We start from the raw sequence: 21,095 nt of genomic DNA, 5'->3' as shown, positions 1-21,095 counted from the left end.
ATGTTAGGTTAGGAAAACAGATGTTAGGAACACAGATGTTAGGTTAGGAACACAGATGTTAGGTTAGGAACACAGATGTTAGGTTAGGAACACAGATGTTAGGAACACAGATGTTAGGTTAGGAACACAGATGTTAGGAACACAGATGTTAGGAACACAGATGTTAGGTTAGGAACACAGATGTTAGGTTAGGAACACAGATGTTAGGAACACAGATGTTAGGTTAGGAAAACAGATGTTAGGAACACAGATGTTAGGTTAGGAACACGGATGTTAGGAAGACAGATGTTAGGAACACAGATGTTAGGTTAGGAACACAGATGTTAGGAACACAGATGTTAGGTTAGGAACATAACTGTTAGGAATACAGATGTTAGCAGATGAATAAGCCCTCTTTGTACCAAAACCAGAATCCTATATATAGAATCCTATATCCTATATCAGAGCTCTGAAACCCTCTTCCTGGAGAGCTACCGTCCTGCACGTTTTAACTTCCAACCCTAATCTAGTGCACCTGATTTGAATCATTAGCTGGTTGATCAAATGAATCAGGTTAGTTACAACAGGAGCTGGTGCAAAAGCCTACAGTAGGGGAGCTCTCCAGGAACAAGGTCGGAGACCCAAGATCTACAGATTTGCAGTTCAGTTCAAAATGTATAGCTTAGTCTGTGAACTTTAATACATGAATGACTGTATAATAGCAGCATGATAATGCAAAGCAATACCTCCATACATCAATCAATAAATGAATGTATACCTTTTGAATCCACCCATTCAGTAGACCTTTAGCAGGTTTTCTGTGGTTGGTCAAGTCTGTCCAGGGGTCCCAGCTGTGTGAGGAACAAGAAGAACCTACAAAATAACACCTCTGGTAGGACTAGCAAACTGAGGAGGTTTTCTTTGAGGCGTGACTTATACTGTTCTCCGGGGGTGGGGAGTGGGTCCGGTGGTTAAACACTGTACTAGGGTTAGTATCCCATTTCAAATCAAATTGTATTCGTCATATACACAGTTTACAGCAGGTATAAAGGTGCTCCTTCCACAGTGTAGTACAATATCAATATCCATAATAATCAAAAGTCAAGAAGTAGTAAGAAGGTATTATGCATAATAATCAAACAGTTATGTACACAATCAGATATACAGTCTAAATGATGAATGTACTGTGTCAAGTATGACTGTTTTTATAATTATAAAGTGGATAGTGTCTTGGTCACACTGGTGAATAAATAGTGTGTAAATAGAACAACAACTTTGACTGTGTGTGTAAATGTCCTGCCTTGTGTAAATGTCCTGGAGGGCAGCAAGCTCACCCCCAGTGATGTATTGGACAGTCCGCACCACCCTCTATAGAGCCTTGCAGTTCATGGAAGTGCAGTTGCCATACCAGGTGGGGATGCAGACAAGATGCTGTCAATGGTGCATCTATAGAAGTTCCTGAGGGGCCATGCCAAATATGATGTACATGTTTATCTCCTAGGGGTTATAACACAAGTGTCCCGTGCTCCATCCCTGATAAGAAAGAACGTGTGTGTCTTAATGTTTAGTTATTTCATTACCATCTCCCTGATTAAAACCATTGATTATCATGATGACTAATCGTCAGTCAGATGGTAGATGTCATGTAGTAGGCCCCCCAAAAATGCAACTAATACTGAGCATGTATTGAAGGAGAAAAATGGATCAACCGAATCCACGTTTGGTGTTATGGTATGACGGACAAGTCCCACCCACACCACCCTCACCCCTATCTGGTGACCTATTTGAACAGTCAGTGTTCCCAATATTTCTGTCCTCTTCATTCTCTGTGATCTGTTCCCATACAAGCCTGACTGAAACATTTCCACATAGTTCACACCATAGATTCACACTTAGGACACCAACAAAACCGTTGTTTGGTGAAGGTAATGTGAAGAAAGACTCTTCAACAAGCACTCAGTTTGAAGGTCAGGAAGAGCTAATAAGAGTTAACAATGTAATATGTTTCTACAGCCCATGGTTGTGTCCCATATGGCACCCTATTCTCTTTAAAGTGCACTACTTTTGGCCCATAGGGTGGCCCATAGGGTATCCCATGGGGTATCCCATAGGGTATCCATAGGGTTTCCATAGGGTATCCCATAGGGTTTCCATAGGGTATCTATAGAGTATCCATAGGGTATTCCATAGGTTCCATAGGGTATCCCATAGGGTATCCATAGGGTATCCATAGGGTTTCCATAGGGTATCCCATAGGGTTTCCATAGGGTATCCCATAGGGTTTCCATAGGGTATCCATAGAGTATCCATAGGGTATTCCATAGGTTCCATAGGGTATCCCATAGGGTATCCATAGGGTTTCCATAGGGTATCCCATAGGGTTTCCATAGGGTATCCATAGAGTATCCATAGGGTATCCATAGGGTATTCCATAGGGTTTCCATAGGGTATCCCATAGGGTTTCCATAGAATATCCCATAGGGTTTCCATAAGGTATCCATATAGTATCCATAGGGTATTCCATAGGGCATCCATAGAGTATCCCATAGTGTGGCCCATAGGGTGGCCCATAAGGTATCCATAGGGTGGCCCATAGGGTATCCATAGGGTGGCCCATAGGGTATCCATAGTGTATCCCATAGGGTGGCCCATAGGTTATCCATAGGGTGGCCCATAGGGTATCCATAGTGTATCCCATAGGGTGGCCCATAGGGTATCCATAGGGTGGCCCATAGGGTATCCATAGTGTATCCCATAGGGTGGCCCATAGGTTATCCATAGGGTGGCCCATAGGGTATCCATAGTGTATCCCATAGGGTGGCCCATAGGTTATCCATAGGGTGGCCCATAGGGTATCCATAGTGTATCCCATAGGGTGGCCCATAGGGTATCCCAGTGCGTATCCATAGGGTAACAATAGCGTATCCATAGAGTATCCATAGGGTATCGCATAGGGTTTCCATAGGGTATCCATAGGGTATCCAATAGGGTTTCCATAGAGTATCCATATGGTATTCATAGGGTATCCATAGGGTATTCCATAGGGTTTCCATAGAGCTATCCATAGGGTATCCCATAGAGCAGGGGTGTCAAAGTCAAATAGGGTGGCCAAATAAAGGGTATCCAAGCCGAGGGTGGACTGTAGAATGTTCATTGAAATTTTTATCCATCCATAGTCTAGGATCCCTAATTGAACCTATGAAAACCAATAAAGTATTCCAATAGGGTGATCAGATAAAGGGCAATATTTTCCATAGGGTATCCATAAGGGTATTTTCCAGACATAGGGTTTCCTTTATAGAAATCCATATGGTATTAAATGAAAGGGTATTCCATCAGGGTATTTTCCATAGTGGGTTTCTTCATAGAAAAACCATAGGGTATCATCCATCAACTTGGTTTTAAATGCCTTCACTGTACTGTACATATAGGGTGGCCCATAGGGTATTCCATTCAGATGGTAATGTCACACAGAAAGGGTATTTCACACAGAATCCATTTAGGGTTGTGTCTTTCCCTTTGCTGTCCAAGAACAGACAAATCCATCATCCGAGGCTCGAACATCTTTGAAGAGTATCCATGGTGTATCTTGATAGGGTATCCATAGAAATCTTGAATAGGGTATTCAAACCTTTGGCTCTGATAAGGGTATCCATAGGGTGGCCCTCATTAGATGCTCCATAGGGTATCCATAGGCTTTATCCCATAGGGTATCCATGGGTATGACCATAGTGATAAGCTGTCCAGGTTATTCCTAGGGTGGTTTTCCTCTTGCATAGGGTATCCGTATTTGCCACCAGTCCGCTCCTGTATCCATACATCGCAGGTGCCCATCGGTTGTCAAACCCATAGAGTATCCATTTTCCCAAGGCATCCATCTCATTTACACATCTTGACACCTCTTCATAGCCCATAGGGTATCCCATAGTTGTGCCATGCATAGGGTATCGTAAAGCCAAAAATCCTCTGTACGCTTAGGCTGGAGTCCATCCGCGGATGAAAATTGACAACTGGGCAATGTCAGAAATGTTTATCAATAGGGTGTCGGTGCTCTCATCCACAGCCAAGGAATATGCAATGGGTTTCCTTTTTCATAGGGCTGCATCTTTTAGGGATTGATGGACAACTGGGTGGCCCAATGGTGTTTCTGCATCAGACTCACATTTATAAAAGGTATGCCTTTTTCTGGGTTTCCACAAACTTTAATCATAGGGAAATCCCATCCGTAAATGGCCCATTTAGGATCTCTTGGCCAAAATAAAACTGGTATCCATAGGGTGGCCTTGTGATTTGGCTTTTATGAACAGAGGGTATTCATAGGCCTCGTTTTATTCCTCTGCCTTTTGTAGCCTTTGTATCCATGTCCATATTCTTGTTTTTGTCCGGTGGTTTCATAATGTCGTCTCAGATTATCCCATTCAGTATCCACACTTTCTCAACAGAAGACCACAGGTTTTCCAGCTACCTCCGTGAACAAAGGGTATCCCACCTGAAACCCCCGGTTCTCAGTGTCCACCTTCCGTTTTCCCATTTTTAGGGTATCTGATAAGTTAATTTTACTGTGATGCATGACAAGGGTATCCATAAAGGTTATCCCTACTGCTAGAGCATCCCATTGCATTGTATGTAGTAGGTGTATCCGGGCTAGAGCATCCCTAGGCTATCTGCGGGGGTATAACCCATAGATCATCCCAGGGGGTAAAAAGGTTATCCCGGATGAGCATCCCGCGGGCCTTGACTCTAATATATCCCATAGAGCATCCCATAGGGTATCCATAGGTTATCCCATTGGGCTCTGGTCAAAATAAATGCACAATAGGGTGCCATCTGGGACACACTCCATGTGTTTATCAAATGCATTACCGTGTTCATACAAGTCAGAGATCAAATTAAAGCAGGAAGTAAATAGACTATTGGCTCCCAATATGATATTTTATTTTGTAGCCTATAGCCTGCATTAATGTGTAATACATAGCCTCAATCAGGGGTAGACAACCCTGTACCTGGTGTGCCACAGGTACTGCAGGATTCTATCCCTACTAGGCAGCACACTGAGCAACTTAATTAAAAATGTATCAATTCAGTGATTGTCTAAATTCAACACACTTGGTCTTCCAGATCGGTTAAATCAAAAACATGAAGTTTCTGCGGCCCTCCAGGACCAGGGTTACCTACCCCTGGAGACACCCTGGACCCAAACTGTTACAGACCTATATCCATCCTGCCCTGCCTATCTAAGGTCTTCGAAAGCCAAGTCAACAAACAGGTCACTGACCATCTCGAATCCCACCGTACCTTCTCCGCTGTGCAATCTGGTTTCCGAGCCGGTCACGGGTGCACCTCAGCCACGCTCAAGGTACTAAACGATATCATAACCGCCATCGATAAAAGACAGTACTGTGCAGCCGTCTTCATCGACCTTGCCAAGGCTTTCGACTCGGTCAATCACCATATTCTTATCGGCAGACTCAGTAGCCTCGGTTTTTCGGATGACTGCCTTGCCTGGTTCACCAATTACTTTGCAGACAGAGTTCAGTGTGTCAAATCGGAGGGCATGCTGTCTGGTCCTCTGGAAGTCTCTATGGGGGTGCCACAGGGTTCAATCCAGACGACACCATTCTATATACTTCCGGCCCGTCCTTGGACACTGTGCTATCTAACCTCCAAACGAGCTTCAATGCCATACAACACTCCTTCCGTGGCCTCCAACTGCTCTTAAACGCTAGTAAAACCAAATGCATGCTTTTCAACCGTTCGCTGCCTGCACCCGCACGCCTGTTCAGCATCACCACCCTGGATGGTTCCAACCTTGAATATGTGGACATCTATAAGTACCTAGGTGTCTGGCTAGACTGTAAACTTTCCTTCCAGACTCATATCAAACATCTCCAATCGAAAATCAAATCAAGAGTCGGCTTTCTATTCCGCAACAAAGCCTTCTTCACTCACGCCGGCAAACTTACCCTAGTAAAACTGACTATCCTACCGATCCTCGACTTCGGCGATGTCATCTACAAAATTGCTTCCAACACTCCAACACACTGCATCCAGCAAACTGGATGCAGTTTATCACCGTGCCATCCGTTTTCCCACCACTGCGACTTGTATGCTCTAGTCGGCTGGCCCTCGCTACATATTCATCGCCAGACCCACTGGCTCCAAGTCATCTAAAAGTCCATGCTAGGTAAAGCTCCCCCTTATCTCAGTTCACTGGTCACGATGACAACACCCATCCGTAGCACGCGCTCCAGCAGGTGTATCTCACTGATCATCCCTAAAGCCAACACCTCATTTGGCCGCCTTTCGTTCCAGTTCTCTGCTGCCTGTGACTGGAACGAATTGCAAAAATCGCTGAAGTTGGAGACTTTTATCTCCCTCACCAACTTCAAACATCTGCTGTCTGAGCAGCTAACCGATCGCTGCAGCTGTACATAGTCTATCGGCAAATAGCCCACCCATTTTTACCTACCTCATCCCCATACTGTTTTTATTTATTTACTTTTCTGCTCTTTTGCACACCAATATCTCTACCTGTATATGACCATCTGATCATTTATCACTCCAGTGTTAATCTGCAAAATTGTAATTATTCGCCTACCTCATGCCTTTTACACACAATGTATATAGACTCCCCTTTGTTTTTCCTACTGTGTTATTGACTTGTTAATTGTTTACTCCATGTGTAACTCTGTGTTGTCTGTTCACACTGCTATGCTTTATCTTGGCCAGGTCGCAGTTGCAAATGAGAACTTGTTCTCAACTAGCCTACCTGGTTAAATAAAGGTGAAATAAAATAAAATAAACACTATACCATTACAGATATCTTTGGGAGTTGCATCAGTCCGTTTTCACAGTATTCAATAGGTGCCAGAGATTACATGTCAACAGAAAGTTAACAGAGTAGTCTAAAGACTACTGCACGTCTGCAAAGAGGCCAGGGCTTTTATGGCACAGGTGGTCTCCGCCCTACGGGGTCACTGGTTCAAGCCCTGTTCTGCCAGTTCCCCCCCAACCACTATAATAGATAGTAGTTATAAAAGATGATTTCACATTTACCCTGGCATGCCTCATCTCCAACCATATCCAGGTGGGATATGGACCAAGCAATCCATCTAAACTCAATCACTGAAGAATCTGGATCTGTCACATCAGTCGTAACAATTACCACTCATAGAGAATGATAGAGGACTCTTCTTTGTATCTGTCCCATTATGGAGTCTGTGAGCGAGCCATTGAGGCCATCTCTATTTTGAAGTAGTCCATTTTCTATGAGTTGAAAAACAAACTGAAAGTGTGCATGCTACCACCTGGAGTGTGTTTGAACAGCTATAAAGGCAAGGTTGGGGACTTACTGTCACCTGCAGGTATGGCATATTTGCTCACAGGTATAATTCATTGGATGATCCCTCCTGCTGACCTGGATGGCATTGTGTGATCCCTCCTCGACACATAGGAAGTCCCACCCACTAAACGACTTAAATGTTGAAAGTCCTCATTGACCCTGCCCATGCTAAAACAGGCTTTTGAGCACTAGAGTCCTCTATCATTCTCTATGGTACCTGAAAGAGAGCGACTCTCCATTTGGGCTAATCTTTAACCTGCTAGCACCTCCCCCGGTAAGAGGGGAATAAGGCAACCTCAGAGTTACACACAAGGATACTTTATTAACTAACTAACACACACACACACACACACACACACACACACACACACACACACACACACACACACACACACACACACACACACACACACACACACACACACACACACACACACACACACACACACACACACACACACACACACACACACACACACACACATGAAATGTACATGGACAGGTAGTGGAATGGTAGTAGTTCTGTACTGGACAGAAAACAGGGGTAATGAATACATTGTACATACTGTATGATAGCACGAGAGCAATGATAATTGTAATAAAGGACTGTATAAATGGATATGCTACCAACGATATACACAGAGGCAGAATGCAATAGGTAATAGTAAAAACTACAAAGAACAACAAGCAATAATTATATACATGTTACACACTCACTTTGTGCAAGCACACCATCCCACATGTCCAAATAGATATGAAGGAGTCCAGCTGTTGTTGTGCAGGTCAGAGATGAGCTTGCTGGTCTCTCTGTGTCTGCTTGAAGGAGACTGAGAGAGAGGCAGGATTTGGGGATCTGGAACCAAAGATGTGATTGGCTGACCCCACTGTGTGATAAGGCCCCTGGCAACCATGAGCCCTAGCAACCAATCGGTTATGGCTAGAGGTGTGAAGGGCAAGTTCATGATTTGATGTTATCATGTTATTTGAGTTCTCAGTTGTCTCGAAAGCACCAAAAGAGTCACCGGCTAGGACGTCAGAGGACCACTTGACAGGATCTGCGCAGCAACTGCGCAGTTTTTATGTTCGACAACGTGCGTGGTCCCTTCCACTGTTTTCCTTTTTTCCGGCGGATCGTCGCCAGCCTTGTCAGGCTGCGGAGGCTGTGTGCAAGATCAAGGGACTGGATTGACTACCCATGTCGTTGTCCCGTTTGGTTTTGAAGTCGGCTTAATGCTGTTTTGTTATAATATTTCGTCTTTTAACTATCAGGAGAAGTGATCTGTCGACACAGAATCTGGTGAGTACTGAGTAGATCAACGAGCTAGCTAGCTAGCTACTAGATAACAGCAACGTCAGATCCGATGTGTGAAAATAAAGCCATTGGCTGCTGCTTTACTACTTGAAAGATTAGCTAGTTAACTTTAAACTCGTAGCTAGCTATCGTGCTGGCTAGCTAAGTAAGGACGGCTAGCTAGTTACTGCAAAACTAGCAATGTAACGTTAGCTAACAGTAGCTAGCTAACGTTATGTGGTGAGACTGGCAGCTGATTTAACTAACGTTAACTACTGTAGCCAACACATTATCTATATAACTACTGTGAGTTGTTGACTCAACTATTTGTCTGTTTCTTCTGAAGAAACCCCAGCTAGTTAGTTAGTTAACTGGGAATTCTGTTATCTTGCTATGACGTTTTGATGGTAGAAGCTGGCTAGGTAACTAACTACACTTGCGAGACAGATGTTGTGTGGTGATTCATTCTGTCCTTGTTTGCAGTAGGGGATGGTCACAGAATATTTCAACATCTGAGAATGATCCTGTGAAACCTTTGAGGAAATAGTAGGCCTATGTAAGTTGCTCAATCAACAGGACCTATATAGACGAAGTGTTTTCTGCATGTGTTACATAGCTAACTAACTACTGAACCAGAACCCTTAATTAGTATGTTCCTAGACCCTGGGATATAAATGTTACTCTCCCCTGAACTGTCATACGTTCCATCAGTCAAGGTAACTAGTTAACGTTAGCTAACTAGCTATACCATGTTGTTATATCTCTTCTCAGACATGACTTGGGCTATTTCTTCTCAGTAAGTTGTCAAAATGTTATTGCTGTTCAGTTGCGTAACTAGCCAGCTTGCAAACTACCTACACAATGTTGAAGTATCCTCATAGACTCACTGTCAAGAGTGTGACTAGACACTCAGAGAGCATTCACAGACACAGGTAGCAAAGTTGTTTTGCTTGGCAAAGATCAATAAACTGAAACTGTCATGAATGGAGCTTACTGTTTCTCTACAATCATTTCACTTCCAGGAGTAGCACTGGCTTCAAAAGACCAGGGAGTGGAGTGTGAATTCCATAGATTATTATAAGGTGCATTATTCATCAGACAGCACACATAGCTGCACTCAGGAAGGAAACGGGTTGGCACCACACTACACAGTTGATTAGAAAAGCACATGCATACTAGCTAAGTATACTGTACTATACTGTAACCTAAATGTGTTCTAGTCTGCATCATGCTGAGTTATGAGGGAAGAACAATAAGGGTGACTCTCCGGTTTATCTTAAGTAGGATACATTCCCCTGTTTCCTCATCAGTACAATCTGTAATGTTGTCTTAGATGTAGACTGTATTGTTTTGCATCATTCTGTCAGTTCAGTTGTGAATAGTGATTGTGTTGCTAAATCTCAGTCATTTGACTATTTGTTTGTTCAGTTAGTAAATGGGTAGCTGGCCATGCAAACAGTAGCCTAAACCAGCATGCACACTCTGCTATGCAAAGCAAATACCCTGCTGGACAGGTAGACCCTACTGGTAGACATGACTTAGTGGATCTAGGCTTTGTAACTGTACTCGGAGCAGCTCAACACCACAACGTTTTCAAACTATTACCAACTTAAAGGAACCCGTTTGATCACTCAAACGGAAACGTTGCACTCAGTTGAGAAATATGACACTTGTTCTAATTAAAGTTGGCTTGGCACCACTAACTCTGGCCCTGTTTCAGATAGCCATGCCATCTCCGTTTGAATGCACTTTGCTTTGTGAAGCGTGCAGATGCAGGTACTGGCGTTGTCCCATATAAGAGAAATGTGCAACAGGTTTTAACATGCCCTGCTCCCAGCACCTCCACTTTATGACATGGCTATGGAAACTATGGAAACCCAGAGACAGTGTTCTCATGCAACACAGTGTTCTCATTTGCAGCCTGTCTATGGATGATGCTACTGTTAGTTAGACAGTGATATTCTTGTCTATCCTATAATTTATGTGCCTGTATTAATAAGTAAAGCATTGCCTAGAGGAGGAGTGCTGATCTAGGATCAGGTCCTCCCTGTCCATTCATTATAATCTAAAATGCGTAACTGTTCCCAGATCAGCACTCCTACTCTGAGGAGAAGCTTTATGAATACGGTGTTGATATGATTAAAGTAAATTCCCTGCGTTTTCACTCAATAATTTACAGCATTCCTTGCTGTAAGATGGAGAGCTTGTTATGTATGGTGGCTTGCTTTGGTAGTTTATGAATACATAAGAGTCTCTCTGGTTATCTGCCTGAGAAAACCATGCCAGTCTTGTTGTTTGTCTCCCTCCTTCATCTCTGAGTGAAAGAGTGGGGGCAGGGGGACAGAGAGAGAGGAAAACGAGAGAAGGGAAGAGAGAAACTGACAGAGAGGGCCAGGGAGAGCGGTCGAGGCGGAGAGAGAGAGTCAGAGATCAGAGAGACAGAACATGACAGACTTGGTGTGAGAAAGAGAGTGTTAGGGAGAGATCTAAACAGTCTGTATTCAAGGCTTCCTCTGCATTAGATATCATACCAACCCTGCTAGCTGTACCCACTCTGCCCTACTTGGCCTCTTTCCTGTGTGTTTTCTAAACAACCCAGCCCAGGTCTCTTTAGTTCAGTCACATCTAAGCCATCTATCTCCTTTAAATCTGCAGCCGGCAAAATTGTCTTCCCCCACCAACTCATCTGCTTTCATTGCCAGGAACATGGCACCATTAGCTCTACAAGACTGTCATTTATTCATTACTCACATGAGTCATTTACAGGGCTTCTGGGTGATTTTGCTATGCCAATTTCTCTCAGCTCCATTGCGCCGAATCTGCCCTCTGGGTCTTCGTCCCACCTGTGTGTTTCAGACTAGGTTCAATTCTCCTCTGTCCCTAAAAGACTTGGCTTGACTAAGTTGAGAGCAATTTTTTTTTTAAATGTAAGACCTGTTGGAGACCTGTAGGAGACCTACCTGTAAGGAGGCCTGTAGGAGACCTACCTGTAAGGAGGCCTGTAGGAGACCTACCTGTAAGGAGGCCTGTAGGAGACCTACCTGTAAGGAGGCCTGTAGGAGACCTACCTGTAAGGAGGCCTGTAGGAGACCTACCTGTAAGGAGGCCTGTAGGAGACCTACCTGTAAGGAGGCCTGTAGGAGACCTACCTGTAAGGAGGCCTGTAGGAGACCTACCTGTAAGGAGGCCTGTAGGAGACCTACCTGTAAGGAGGCCTGTAGGAGACCTACCTGTAAGGAGGCCTGTAGGAGACCTACCTGTAAGGAGGCCTGTAGGAGACCTACCTGTAAGGAGGCCTGTAGGAGACCTACCTGTAAGGAGGCCTGTAAGGAGACCTGTAGGATACCTGTAAGGAGACCTGTAGGATACCTGTAAGGAGACCTGTAGGAGACCTACCTGTAAGGAGGCCTGTAAGGAGGCCTGTAAGGAGGCCTGTAAGGAGGCCTGTAAGGAGGCCTGTAGGAGGCCTGTAAGGAGGCCTGTAAGGAGGCCTGTAGGAGGCCTGTAAGGAGGCCTGTAAGGAGGCCTGTAGGAGGCCTGTAGGAGGCCTGTAGGAGGCCTGTAAGGAGACCTGTTCGGAGACCTGTAAGGAGGCCTGTAAGGAGGCCTGTAGGAGGACTGTAAGGAGCCTGTAGGAGGCCTGTAAGGAGGCCTGTAGGAGGCCTGTAGGAGGCCTGTAGGAGGCCTGTAGGAGACCTGTAGGAGGCCTGTAAGGAGGCCTGTAGGAGGCCTGTAGGAGACCTGTAAGGAGGCCTGTAGGAGACCTGTAAGGAGGCCTGTATAGGAGGCCTGTAGGAGGCCTGTAAGGAGGCCTGTAGGAGGCCTGTAAGGAGGCCTGTAGGAGACCTGTAAGGAGACCTGTAAGGAGGCCTGTAAGGAGGCCTGTAGGAAGCCTGTAGGAGGCCTGTAGACACGTACTTAGTGTATTTCTAGTATTGTCCAGTAGTTGATATAGTATTTCAGGACTATTTTAGCGTGTGATTCATAGGTGTTCCTTCCCCCCCATACTCTCGCTCTCCCCTCTCCTTCTCTCTCTGTCTCCCCCCACCTTCTCTCTCTGTCTCCCCCACCTTCTCTCTCTGTCTCCCCCCACCTTCTCTCTCTGTTTGGCTGAGCTGCCAGCCAATTGGGAAAGACATGTTATTTACATCTGAAGCAGAGAACCCAGCAGGCAGCAGCCCTCATGGGTCTGTTTGGATTGGGTGTTCGGTGCTTGTTATTGGAAACAGCTGAGCCAAGTACGACTGTTTGTTTGCTGCTGACTAGGTGTGTGTGTGCCTGCGTGATTTGTACTTTCGCTGTGTGTGTGGTGTGTGTGTAGGTGAATGCCTGACCGCCTGAGGGTGTGTGTGATGAGAACACATGCTCCACTGTAATTCTCTACTCGTGTGAAGAGAGAAAGACCTCAAGGTTGTTCCTGTATTTGTGTCCAGTGTGATGATAACTCCTCTTCACATCAGTTCAGGTAACTCACATGGATGCTCTCCTCCTTCCACAGGGGTCATAATGTCTCAGGTGATGTAAGCCTTCTGTCTGCCTCTGAAGCCAAACATGAGTGAGGTGCAGGCCACGGTGGAGTTCTCTGTTGAGCTCCACAAGTTCTACAATGTGGACCTGTTCCAAAGAGGGTGAGTGACTGTGTCTCTTCTGTCAGCCCTCTGTGGTGCTTCTTCTAGGCTGCCCTGTTTATCAAGCACACCAAGGCTTTCTGGGGAAATTCCACGGGCCTCGATTTTCAAGTTTCTGAATAAGTTTACATTTAGTGTTCTACTGTTGTTATTGCTTGAAGCTACAGGGACTGAAACTTTCATCCTCACTTAGCCCTCAGTCCCTATTTTGTAAATGAAAGGAAGCTTGATTGTGACGTTTTGATGTGAATATGTCACCCGTCCTGTTCTAATGGATATGATGAAGATATGGTGGCAATGCCAGGTATCTTGTGGTGGGACACTTTTCCTCAGCCGAACGATAATGATGTTACCAGGAGGATTATTCAAGTCCCTTTCAAGGCAAAGAGGTTGAATTGAGACACGTTGGTCAGTGATAATAACAAGCCCATGTCCTCCAAGTAGGCTGCTCTCTCTGCATCTGAACAAACTGATAGTGACATTCTTCCATCTCATAATTGTGTTAAAATGATGTCCATCTCTTCAGACACGCTATTGATCATTTATCCAAATGGCCGTTTCTATTGATTTGTGTGTGTAAAAGTCCTCATCCTCCACCTTCTAATGCAGTCTGAGTAGAAAGCCCCCGCCTGGGGTCGTTGAGTTGACTAGCAAGTAAACACTGGCTCACCTCGAGGCCTGACTGACTTTATTTAAAGGGACACTATTTGTAGACATTTTGAGCAGAGGGACTCTGTCATATCTATGTTAAGCGAGACTACCACACGCTTCCTGGCTACCACTGTCGCTATAGGCTATTAGTCCCGTTTGTAGATGCACTCGTTTGACTGCCAGTTGTTCTTTTCATCCACCATCTGCATGCCGGGCTTCATGCTACGATGGTTCCTGTACATGGTGTCAGAGACCTGTCACCCAAGTCATCAGGTCTGAGTAGTGAAACACATATCCATTATGTCTGATCTCTTGATTATGGTCTGGGTTGTGTTCAATAAGACAGACAGAGGGAAACAACATGAAAATGAGTGTTTCTTATTGGACAAGTTCAGGTAGTCCCTCCTTGTTTCAATCTGTTTCCTTCCATTTAATACCTAATGAACACAACCCTGATGGTGGAGCATGGTGTGATAATGGCCTTGGAACCCCATGGTAACTGGCATAAATGTAGTGCAGAGACCAAAAGTAGCAGTCTTCCTCAGCCAAGTAGAAAAACAGTCCTTTTCCGGGTCCAAGGGTTTGTGTGTATTAACACAGGACCTGACGACCATTGTCTTGACAAGGACAGGTCACATGACTTGCCATTGTTGTGGTGCTTCATTCAGTGTTAGAATGCAGAGTTCCCTTCGCTTCCCTTATTGCTTCACAGTGGCAGTGTAGCTGTGCTGTGATAGCTAGGGGTTGGTTTGTGTTAACAGTGGCTGTGTAGCTGTGCTGTGATAGCTAGGGGTTGGTTTGTGTTAACAGTGGCTGTGTAGCTGTGCTGTGATAGCTAGGGGTTGGTTTGTGTTAACAGTGGCTGTGTAGCTGTGCTGTGATAGCTAGGGGTTGGTTTGTGTTAACAGTAGCTGTGCTGTGATAGCTAGGGGTTGGTTTGTGTTAACAGTGGCTGTGTAGCTGTGCTGTGATAGCTAGGGGTTGGTTTGTGTTAACAGTGGCTGTGTAGCTGTGCTGTGATAGCTAGGTGTTGGTTTGTGTTAACAGTGGCTGTGTAGCTGTGCTGTGATAGCTAGGGGTTGGTTTGTGTTAACAGTGGCTGTGTAGCTGTGCTGTGATAGCTAGGGGTTGGTTTGTGTTAACAGTGACTGTGTAGCTGTGCTGTGATAGCTAGGTGTTGGTTTGTGTTAACAGTGGCTGTGTAGCTGTGCTGTGATAGCTAGGGGTTGGTTTGTGTTAACAGTGGCTGTGTAGCTGTGCTGTGATAGCTAGGTGTTGGTTTGTGTTAACAGTGGCTGTGTAGCTGTGCTGTGATAGCTAGGGGTTGGTTTGTGTTAACAGTGGCTGTGTAGCTGTGCTGTGATAGCTAGGGGTTGGTTTGTGTTAACAGTGGCTGTGTAGCTGTGCTGTGATAGCTAGGTGTTGGTTTGTGTTAACAGTGGCTGTGTAGCTGTGCTGTGATAGCTAGGGTTGGTTTGTGTTAACAGTGGCTGTGTAGCTGTGCTGTGATAGCTAGGGGTTGGTTTGTGTTAACAGTGGCTGTGTAGCTGTGCTGTGATAGCTAGGGGTTGGTTTGTGTTAACAGTGGCTGTGTAGCTGTGCTGTGATAGCTAGGGGTTGGTTTGTGTTAACAGTGGCTGTGCTAGCTGTGCTGTGATAGCTAGGTGTTGGTTTGTGTTAACAGTGGCTGTGTAGCTGTGCTGTGATAGCTAGGGGTTGGTTTGTGTTAACAGTGGCTGTGTAGCTGTGCTGTGATAGCTAGGGGTTGGTTTGTGTTAACAGTGGCTGTGTAGCTGTGCTGTGATAGCTAGGGGTTGGTTTGTGTTAACAGTGGCTGTGTAGCTGTGCTGTGATAGCTAGGGGTTGGTTTGTGTTTGCTGTGTAGCTGTGCTGTGATAGCTAGGTGTTGGTTTGTGTTAACAGTGGCTGTGTAGCTGTGCTGTGATAGCTAGGGGTTGGTTTGTGTTAACAGTGGCTGTGTAGCTGTGCTGTGATAGCTAGGGGTTGGTTTGTGTTAACAGTGGCTGTGTAGCTGTGCTGTGATAGCTAGGGGTTGGTTTGTGTTAACAGTGGCTGTGTAGCTGTGCTGTGATAGCTAGGGGTTGGTTTGTGTTAACAGTGGCTGTGTAGCTGTGCTGTGATAGCTAGGTGTTGGTTTGTGTTAACAGTGGCTGTGTTAACAGTGGCTGTGTAGCTGTGCTGTGATAGCTAGGGGTTGGTTTGTGTTAACAGTGGCTGTGTAGCTGTGCTGTGATAGCTAGGTGTTGGTTTGTGTTAACAGTGGCTGTGTAGCTGTGCTGTGATAGCTAGGGGTTGGTTTGTGTTAACAGTGGCTGTGTAGCTGTGCTGTGATAGCTAGGGGTTGGTTTGTGTTAACAGTGGCTGTGTAGCTGTGCTGTGATAGCTAGGTGTTGGTTTGTGTTAACAGTGGCTGTGCTGTGATAGCTGTGCTGTGATAGCTAGGTGTTGGTTTGTGTTAACAGTGGCTGTGTAGCTGTGCTGTGATAGCTAGGGGTTGGTTTGTGTTAACAGTGGCTGTGTAGCTGTGCTGTGATAGCTAGGGTTGGTTTGTGTTTGGCTGTTTGCTGTGATAGCTAGGGTTGGTTTGTGTTAACAGTGGCTGTGTAGCTGTGCTGTGATAGCTAGGGTTGGTTGGTTTGTGTTAACAGTGGCTGTGTAGCTGTGCTGTGATAGCTAGGGTTGGTTGGTTTGTGTTAACAGTGGCTGTGTAGCTGTGCTGTGATAGCTAGGGGTTGGTTTGTGTTAACAGTGGCTGTGTAGCTGTGCTGTGATAGCTGTTGGTTTGTGTTAACAGTGGCTGTGTAGCTAGGGGTTGGTTTGTGTTAACAGTGGCTGTGTAGCTGTGCTGTGATAGCTAGGGGTTGGTTTGTGTTAACAGTGGCTTTAGCTGTGCTGTGATAGCTAGGGGTTGGTTTGTGTTAACAGTGGCTGTGTAGCTGTGCTGTGATAGCTAGCTGGGTTGGTTTGTGTTAACAGTGGCTGTGATAGCTAGGTGTTGGTTTGTGTTAACAGTGGCTGTGTAGCTGTGCTGTGATAGCTAGGGGTTGGTTTGTGTTAACAGTGGCTGTGTAGCTGTGCTGTGATAGCTAGGTGTTGGTTTGTGTTAACAGTGGCTGTGTAGCTGTGCTGTGATAGCTAGGGGTTGGTTTGTGTTAACAGTGGCTGTATAGCTGTGCTGTGATAGCTAGGGGTTGGTTTGTGTTAACAGTGGCTGTATAGCTGTGCTGTGATAGCTAGGGGTTGGTTTGTGTTAACAGTGGCTGTGTAGCTGTGCTGTGATAGCTAGGGGTTGGTTTGTGTTAACAGTGGCTGTTAGCTGTGCTGTGATAGCTAGGGGTTGGTTTGTGTTAACAGTGGCTGTGTAGCTGTGCTGTGATAGCTAGGGGTTGGTTTGTGTTAACAGTGGCTGTGTAGCTGTGCTGTGATAGCTAGGGGTTGGTTTGTGTTAACAGTGGCTGTATAGCTGTGCTGTGATAGCTAGGGGTTGGTTTGTGTTAACAGTGGCTGTGTAGCTGTGCTGTGATAGCTAGGGGTTGGTTTGTGTTAACAGTGGCTGTGTAGCTGTGCTGTGATAGCTAGGGGTTGGTTTGTGTTAACAGTGGCTGTGTAGCTGTGCTGTGATAGCTAGGGGTTGGTTTGTGTTAACAGTGGCTGTATAGCTGTGCTGCTGTGCTGTGATAGGGGTTGGTTTGTGTTAACAGTGGCTGTGTAGCTGTGCTGTGATAGCTAGGGGTTGGTTTGTGTTAACAGTGGCTGTGTAGCTGTGCTGTGATAGCTAGGGGTTGGTTTGTGTTAACAGTGGCTGTGGGTCAAACCTTTACAATGAGAGCCTTGGCCTTTCCAGCTTTCACAAAACTATTTGTGGTTTATGGCTGGACATTTTAAGCTGCAATGATAAACATGAATTTAGTGGTGATTTGGGCTCTTCTCCGCACATCATTCTACAATGAACTCATTAGAAAGCCTATCTAGCCTCTCCTCTTGTGCACATTGATGCCTTTTGTAATGTTTACAACCTTACAGGCCAAATATGCTTCCTGCAGCAACGGTTGGCGTTAGCAAGACAAGACCACTGAGATACTGACATGGCTTCAGATCTGTATCTCCACACTGTACACTGATGCTCATCACACAGACTGTCCTACAGTAACATTGACTCTTCACGCTCCCTGAGGCCTAAACTACTCTGGAAGCTGACATTCCAGTGTAGCGTGACACTCGGCTACACTAAGTGAACAATGTGTCTGTAGCCATCAGAACGCAGTCTGGCTGAGTGTCTGGTTGTAGTGGACTCAGCTGTGGAGCAGAGCAGGCAGCCGGCTGCGGCCTAGATATCCCCCCCAACAGAGTTCCCATGACGTCGGCTTCAGAGAGGATGGAAAGCTCTCTTTTCGCTTCCTGCTTCACAGTGGCCTCTACCCACCGTTGTCTTGCAGGGATTTTTCTTCCATTGTAATCATTGGGCAGGCAGCCTAAACTGTTTGCCTAACTCCAAACTGTTTTTATTTTATGAATTTTCGTGATGGCAAAACAATTAAATCGTAAACTTAAATGACTAAAACCAGATATAAAATATGTAGAAAAAATAATGGACCTATATACGTTGAGTGGACAAAACATTCTGAATACCTACTGTTTCCATGACACAGACTGAACAGGTGAAAGATATGATCCCTTGTTGATGTCACTAAATCCACATCAATCAGTGTAGATGGAGGGGAGGAGACGTGTTAAAGAAGGATTTTCAAGCCTTGAGACATGGATTGTGTAAGTGTGCTATTCAGAGGATGGATGAGCAAGACAACATATTGAAGTGCCTTTGAACGGGTTATGGTAGTAGGTGCCTGGCGCAACAGTTTGAGTGTCAGGAACTGTAACACTGCTGTGTTTTCACGCTCAACAGTTTCCTGTGTGTATCAAGAATGGTTCACCACCCAAAGGACATCCAGCCAACTTGACACAACTGTGGGAAGCATTGGAGTCAACATGGGCCAGCCTCCCTGTGGAATGCTTTTACTTTCTAAAACTAATTGAGGCTGTAATGAGGGCAAAAGGGGTGCAACTAAATATTAGGAAGGTGTTCCTAATGTTCTGTACACTCAGTGTATATTTGAAATAATATAATCTTTAAGAACTAACCATCGCCAAAATAAAGCTTCACATTCAGGGAGAATAAAATCTTCCAAAACTATGAATTTAGCAGTATTAATTTTGTTATTATGTTTGAGAAAAAGAACACAGCCTTAACCATGGCAAAATGTGTAGAATAGAAGGAAACTAGCATTGAAACTGCGTCATTTTCTCTCGGCTCCATGGCAGAGTATGTAGAATCGCAGAAAATTTGCTTTAAAACGGCAAAATGTTGTATCTACAGAGCCAAGATGGGGGGCCTTTAAAATGTTCTCTAAGATGTAGACATGCTGAGACGTGCTCATTGCCACGCCCTCTGCCACACCCCCTGCCACGCCCAGCACCTAAGCCCCTTTTTGAGCCAGAAAAAAAAACTGTACAGTTTCCATAGCAATGTTCCCTCTCATTTTCAGGTCTGCTGAGTGCAAACTTGAAAGTTGTGAAAATTCTGTGCAACTTCCAGGGTGCGTTTACTGTGAACACTGAGGCTGTACCTGCTTTAAGTTACAGTTTCAGACAATGGTCAGGTAGGCAACTGTGGCTATTTGATCATCATTTAGAGTGGCCTACCATCAAAAACAATGGAGAAAATGCCTCCCATAACATTCTAACATGGCTGTTCTATCATTCAACCTACAGCAGCAGCCAATGTGTGGTGTTTAATGTAGGTCTACGTTCCTTGAGACTTTTGACTTGACATTAACATGTTAATCCACTTGTCCTTCAGACAAGGAGGTGACTGAAAATGTTGTTGAATGCAAGAAAACACTTTACAAAATAAAATGCATTATTATACCCACACCATTATTACAGAGAATCAGACACATTATGTTACCCTCTGCCTATTGGCTACTTAGATTTTTCAAGCCTGTCTTCTAATACAACACTTCCCCTTTTAAGACAAACAAGTGCTCTTTACAAGACTCACTTTTCAAAGATGTCTAGACATGTAGGAAGCAAGCACTCCCCTATTGTTGACTACTAATGATCTATAACTGGGCTAATAACTCACTAACTAGTAATCACTCCCCTATTGCTGACTACTAATGATCTATAACTGGACTAATAACTCACTAACTAGTAATCACTCCCCTATTGTTGACTACTAATGATCTATAACTGGGCTAATAACTCACTAACTAGTAATCACTCCCCTATTGTTGACTACTAATGATCTATAACTGGACTAATAACTCACTAACTAGTAATCACTCCCCTATTGTTGACTACTAATGATCTATAACTGGACTAATAACTCACTAACTAGTAATCACTCCCCTATTGTTGACTACTAATGATCTATAACTGGGCTAATAACTCACTAACAGAGGATATGAACAGAATGTGCACACGTGGCTGCATGCAGCTCTTGCTTTGATCTCAAAACAAGCACATCCCGGTGCACAGTACACTAAGTTCTGCCTGCCAATACAATGAATTCCGATGCGTTCTGCCTACAACAAAACCTCTTGCAGTTAGTTATGCATACTAAGTCTTGCATAGTTTGTTTTGTTTCAATATGTTACACTGAAAGTGGCTAATATTGCATTGATTCGATCCCAAATTCCCACAGTAGAGCGAAGCGTTGATAGTTTTAATTAAAGGGGGAAACTCAAATTGAATTTCATTCAATCTCCTGCTTCCCTGCGAGGGCTGATGTTTCTTCTGTTTGGGAGTCCCTGTGAGCTACACACGAGCGCAGCTTAGAGGGAACATTGATCCGTAGTGATCTCAACAGCACCTCATATGCAGAGTCCTGTGTCTGCTACGTAGGTGTGATAAAAGACTAGTCCACATCCTAGTGTATTTTGGTCTGTGTCCGGCTGTCTGCCTTCCTTCCATTGGAAACATATGGCGAGTCAGGAAACAAACATGGGATGTGGTTCAGACGGACACAACAGAGGAATAGGCTGTTCCTTTCTGGTGCTGTTGCTGCATCACAATGTAACAACAACACACACACACAGCTTTGAGTCAACCTAGCAGTCAGGGTAGCCTAGTGGTTAGAGCGTTGGAGCTGACAAGGTACAAATCTGTACAAATCTGTCGTTCT

The 21,095-nt window shown here is 44.9% G+C and overlaps 1 protein-coding gene across 1 annotated transcript in view; it reads left to right on the top strand.

The window, feature by feature from the left end:
- The first annotated feature begins 8,277 nt into the window (after window positions 1–8,277).
- The window catches only part of LOC124020687 (protein FAM135A-like), a 58,644-nt gene continuing 45,826 nt past the window's right edge, over window positions 8,278–21,095 (top strand). Inside the window, 2 exon segments of the mRNA XM_046335934.1 lie at window positions 8,278–8,618; window positions 13,111–13,240. Coding sequence (XP_046191890.1) covers window positions 13,164–13,240 — 77 coding nt within the window. The 5' untranslated portion in view covers window positions 8,278–8,618; window positions 13,111–13,163.

The sequence above is a fragment of the Oncorhynchus gorbuscha genome, unplaced genomic scaffold (assembly GCF_021184085.1).
Source record: "Oncorhynchus gorbuscha isolate QuinsamMale2020 ecotype Even-year unplaced genomic scaffold, OgorEven_v1.0 Un_scaffold_877, whole genome shotgun sequence".
Taxonomy (NCBI): domain Eukaryota; kingdom Metazoa; phylum Chordata; class Actinopteri; order Salmoniformes; family Salmonidae; genus Oncorhynchus; species Oncorhynchus gorbuscha.
The sequence above is the reverse complement of the archived record's forward strand: the minus strand, read 5'-3'. Positions and strand labels throughout refer to the sequence as shown.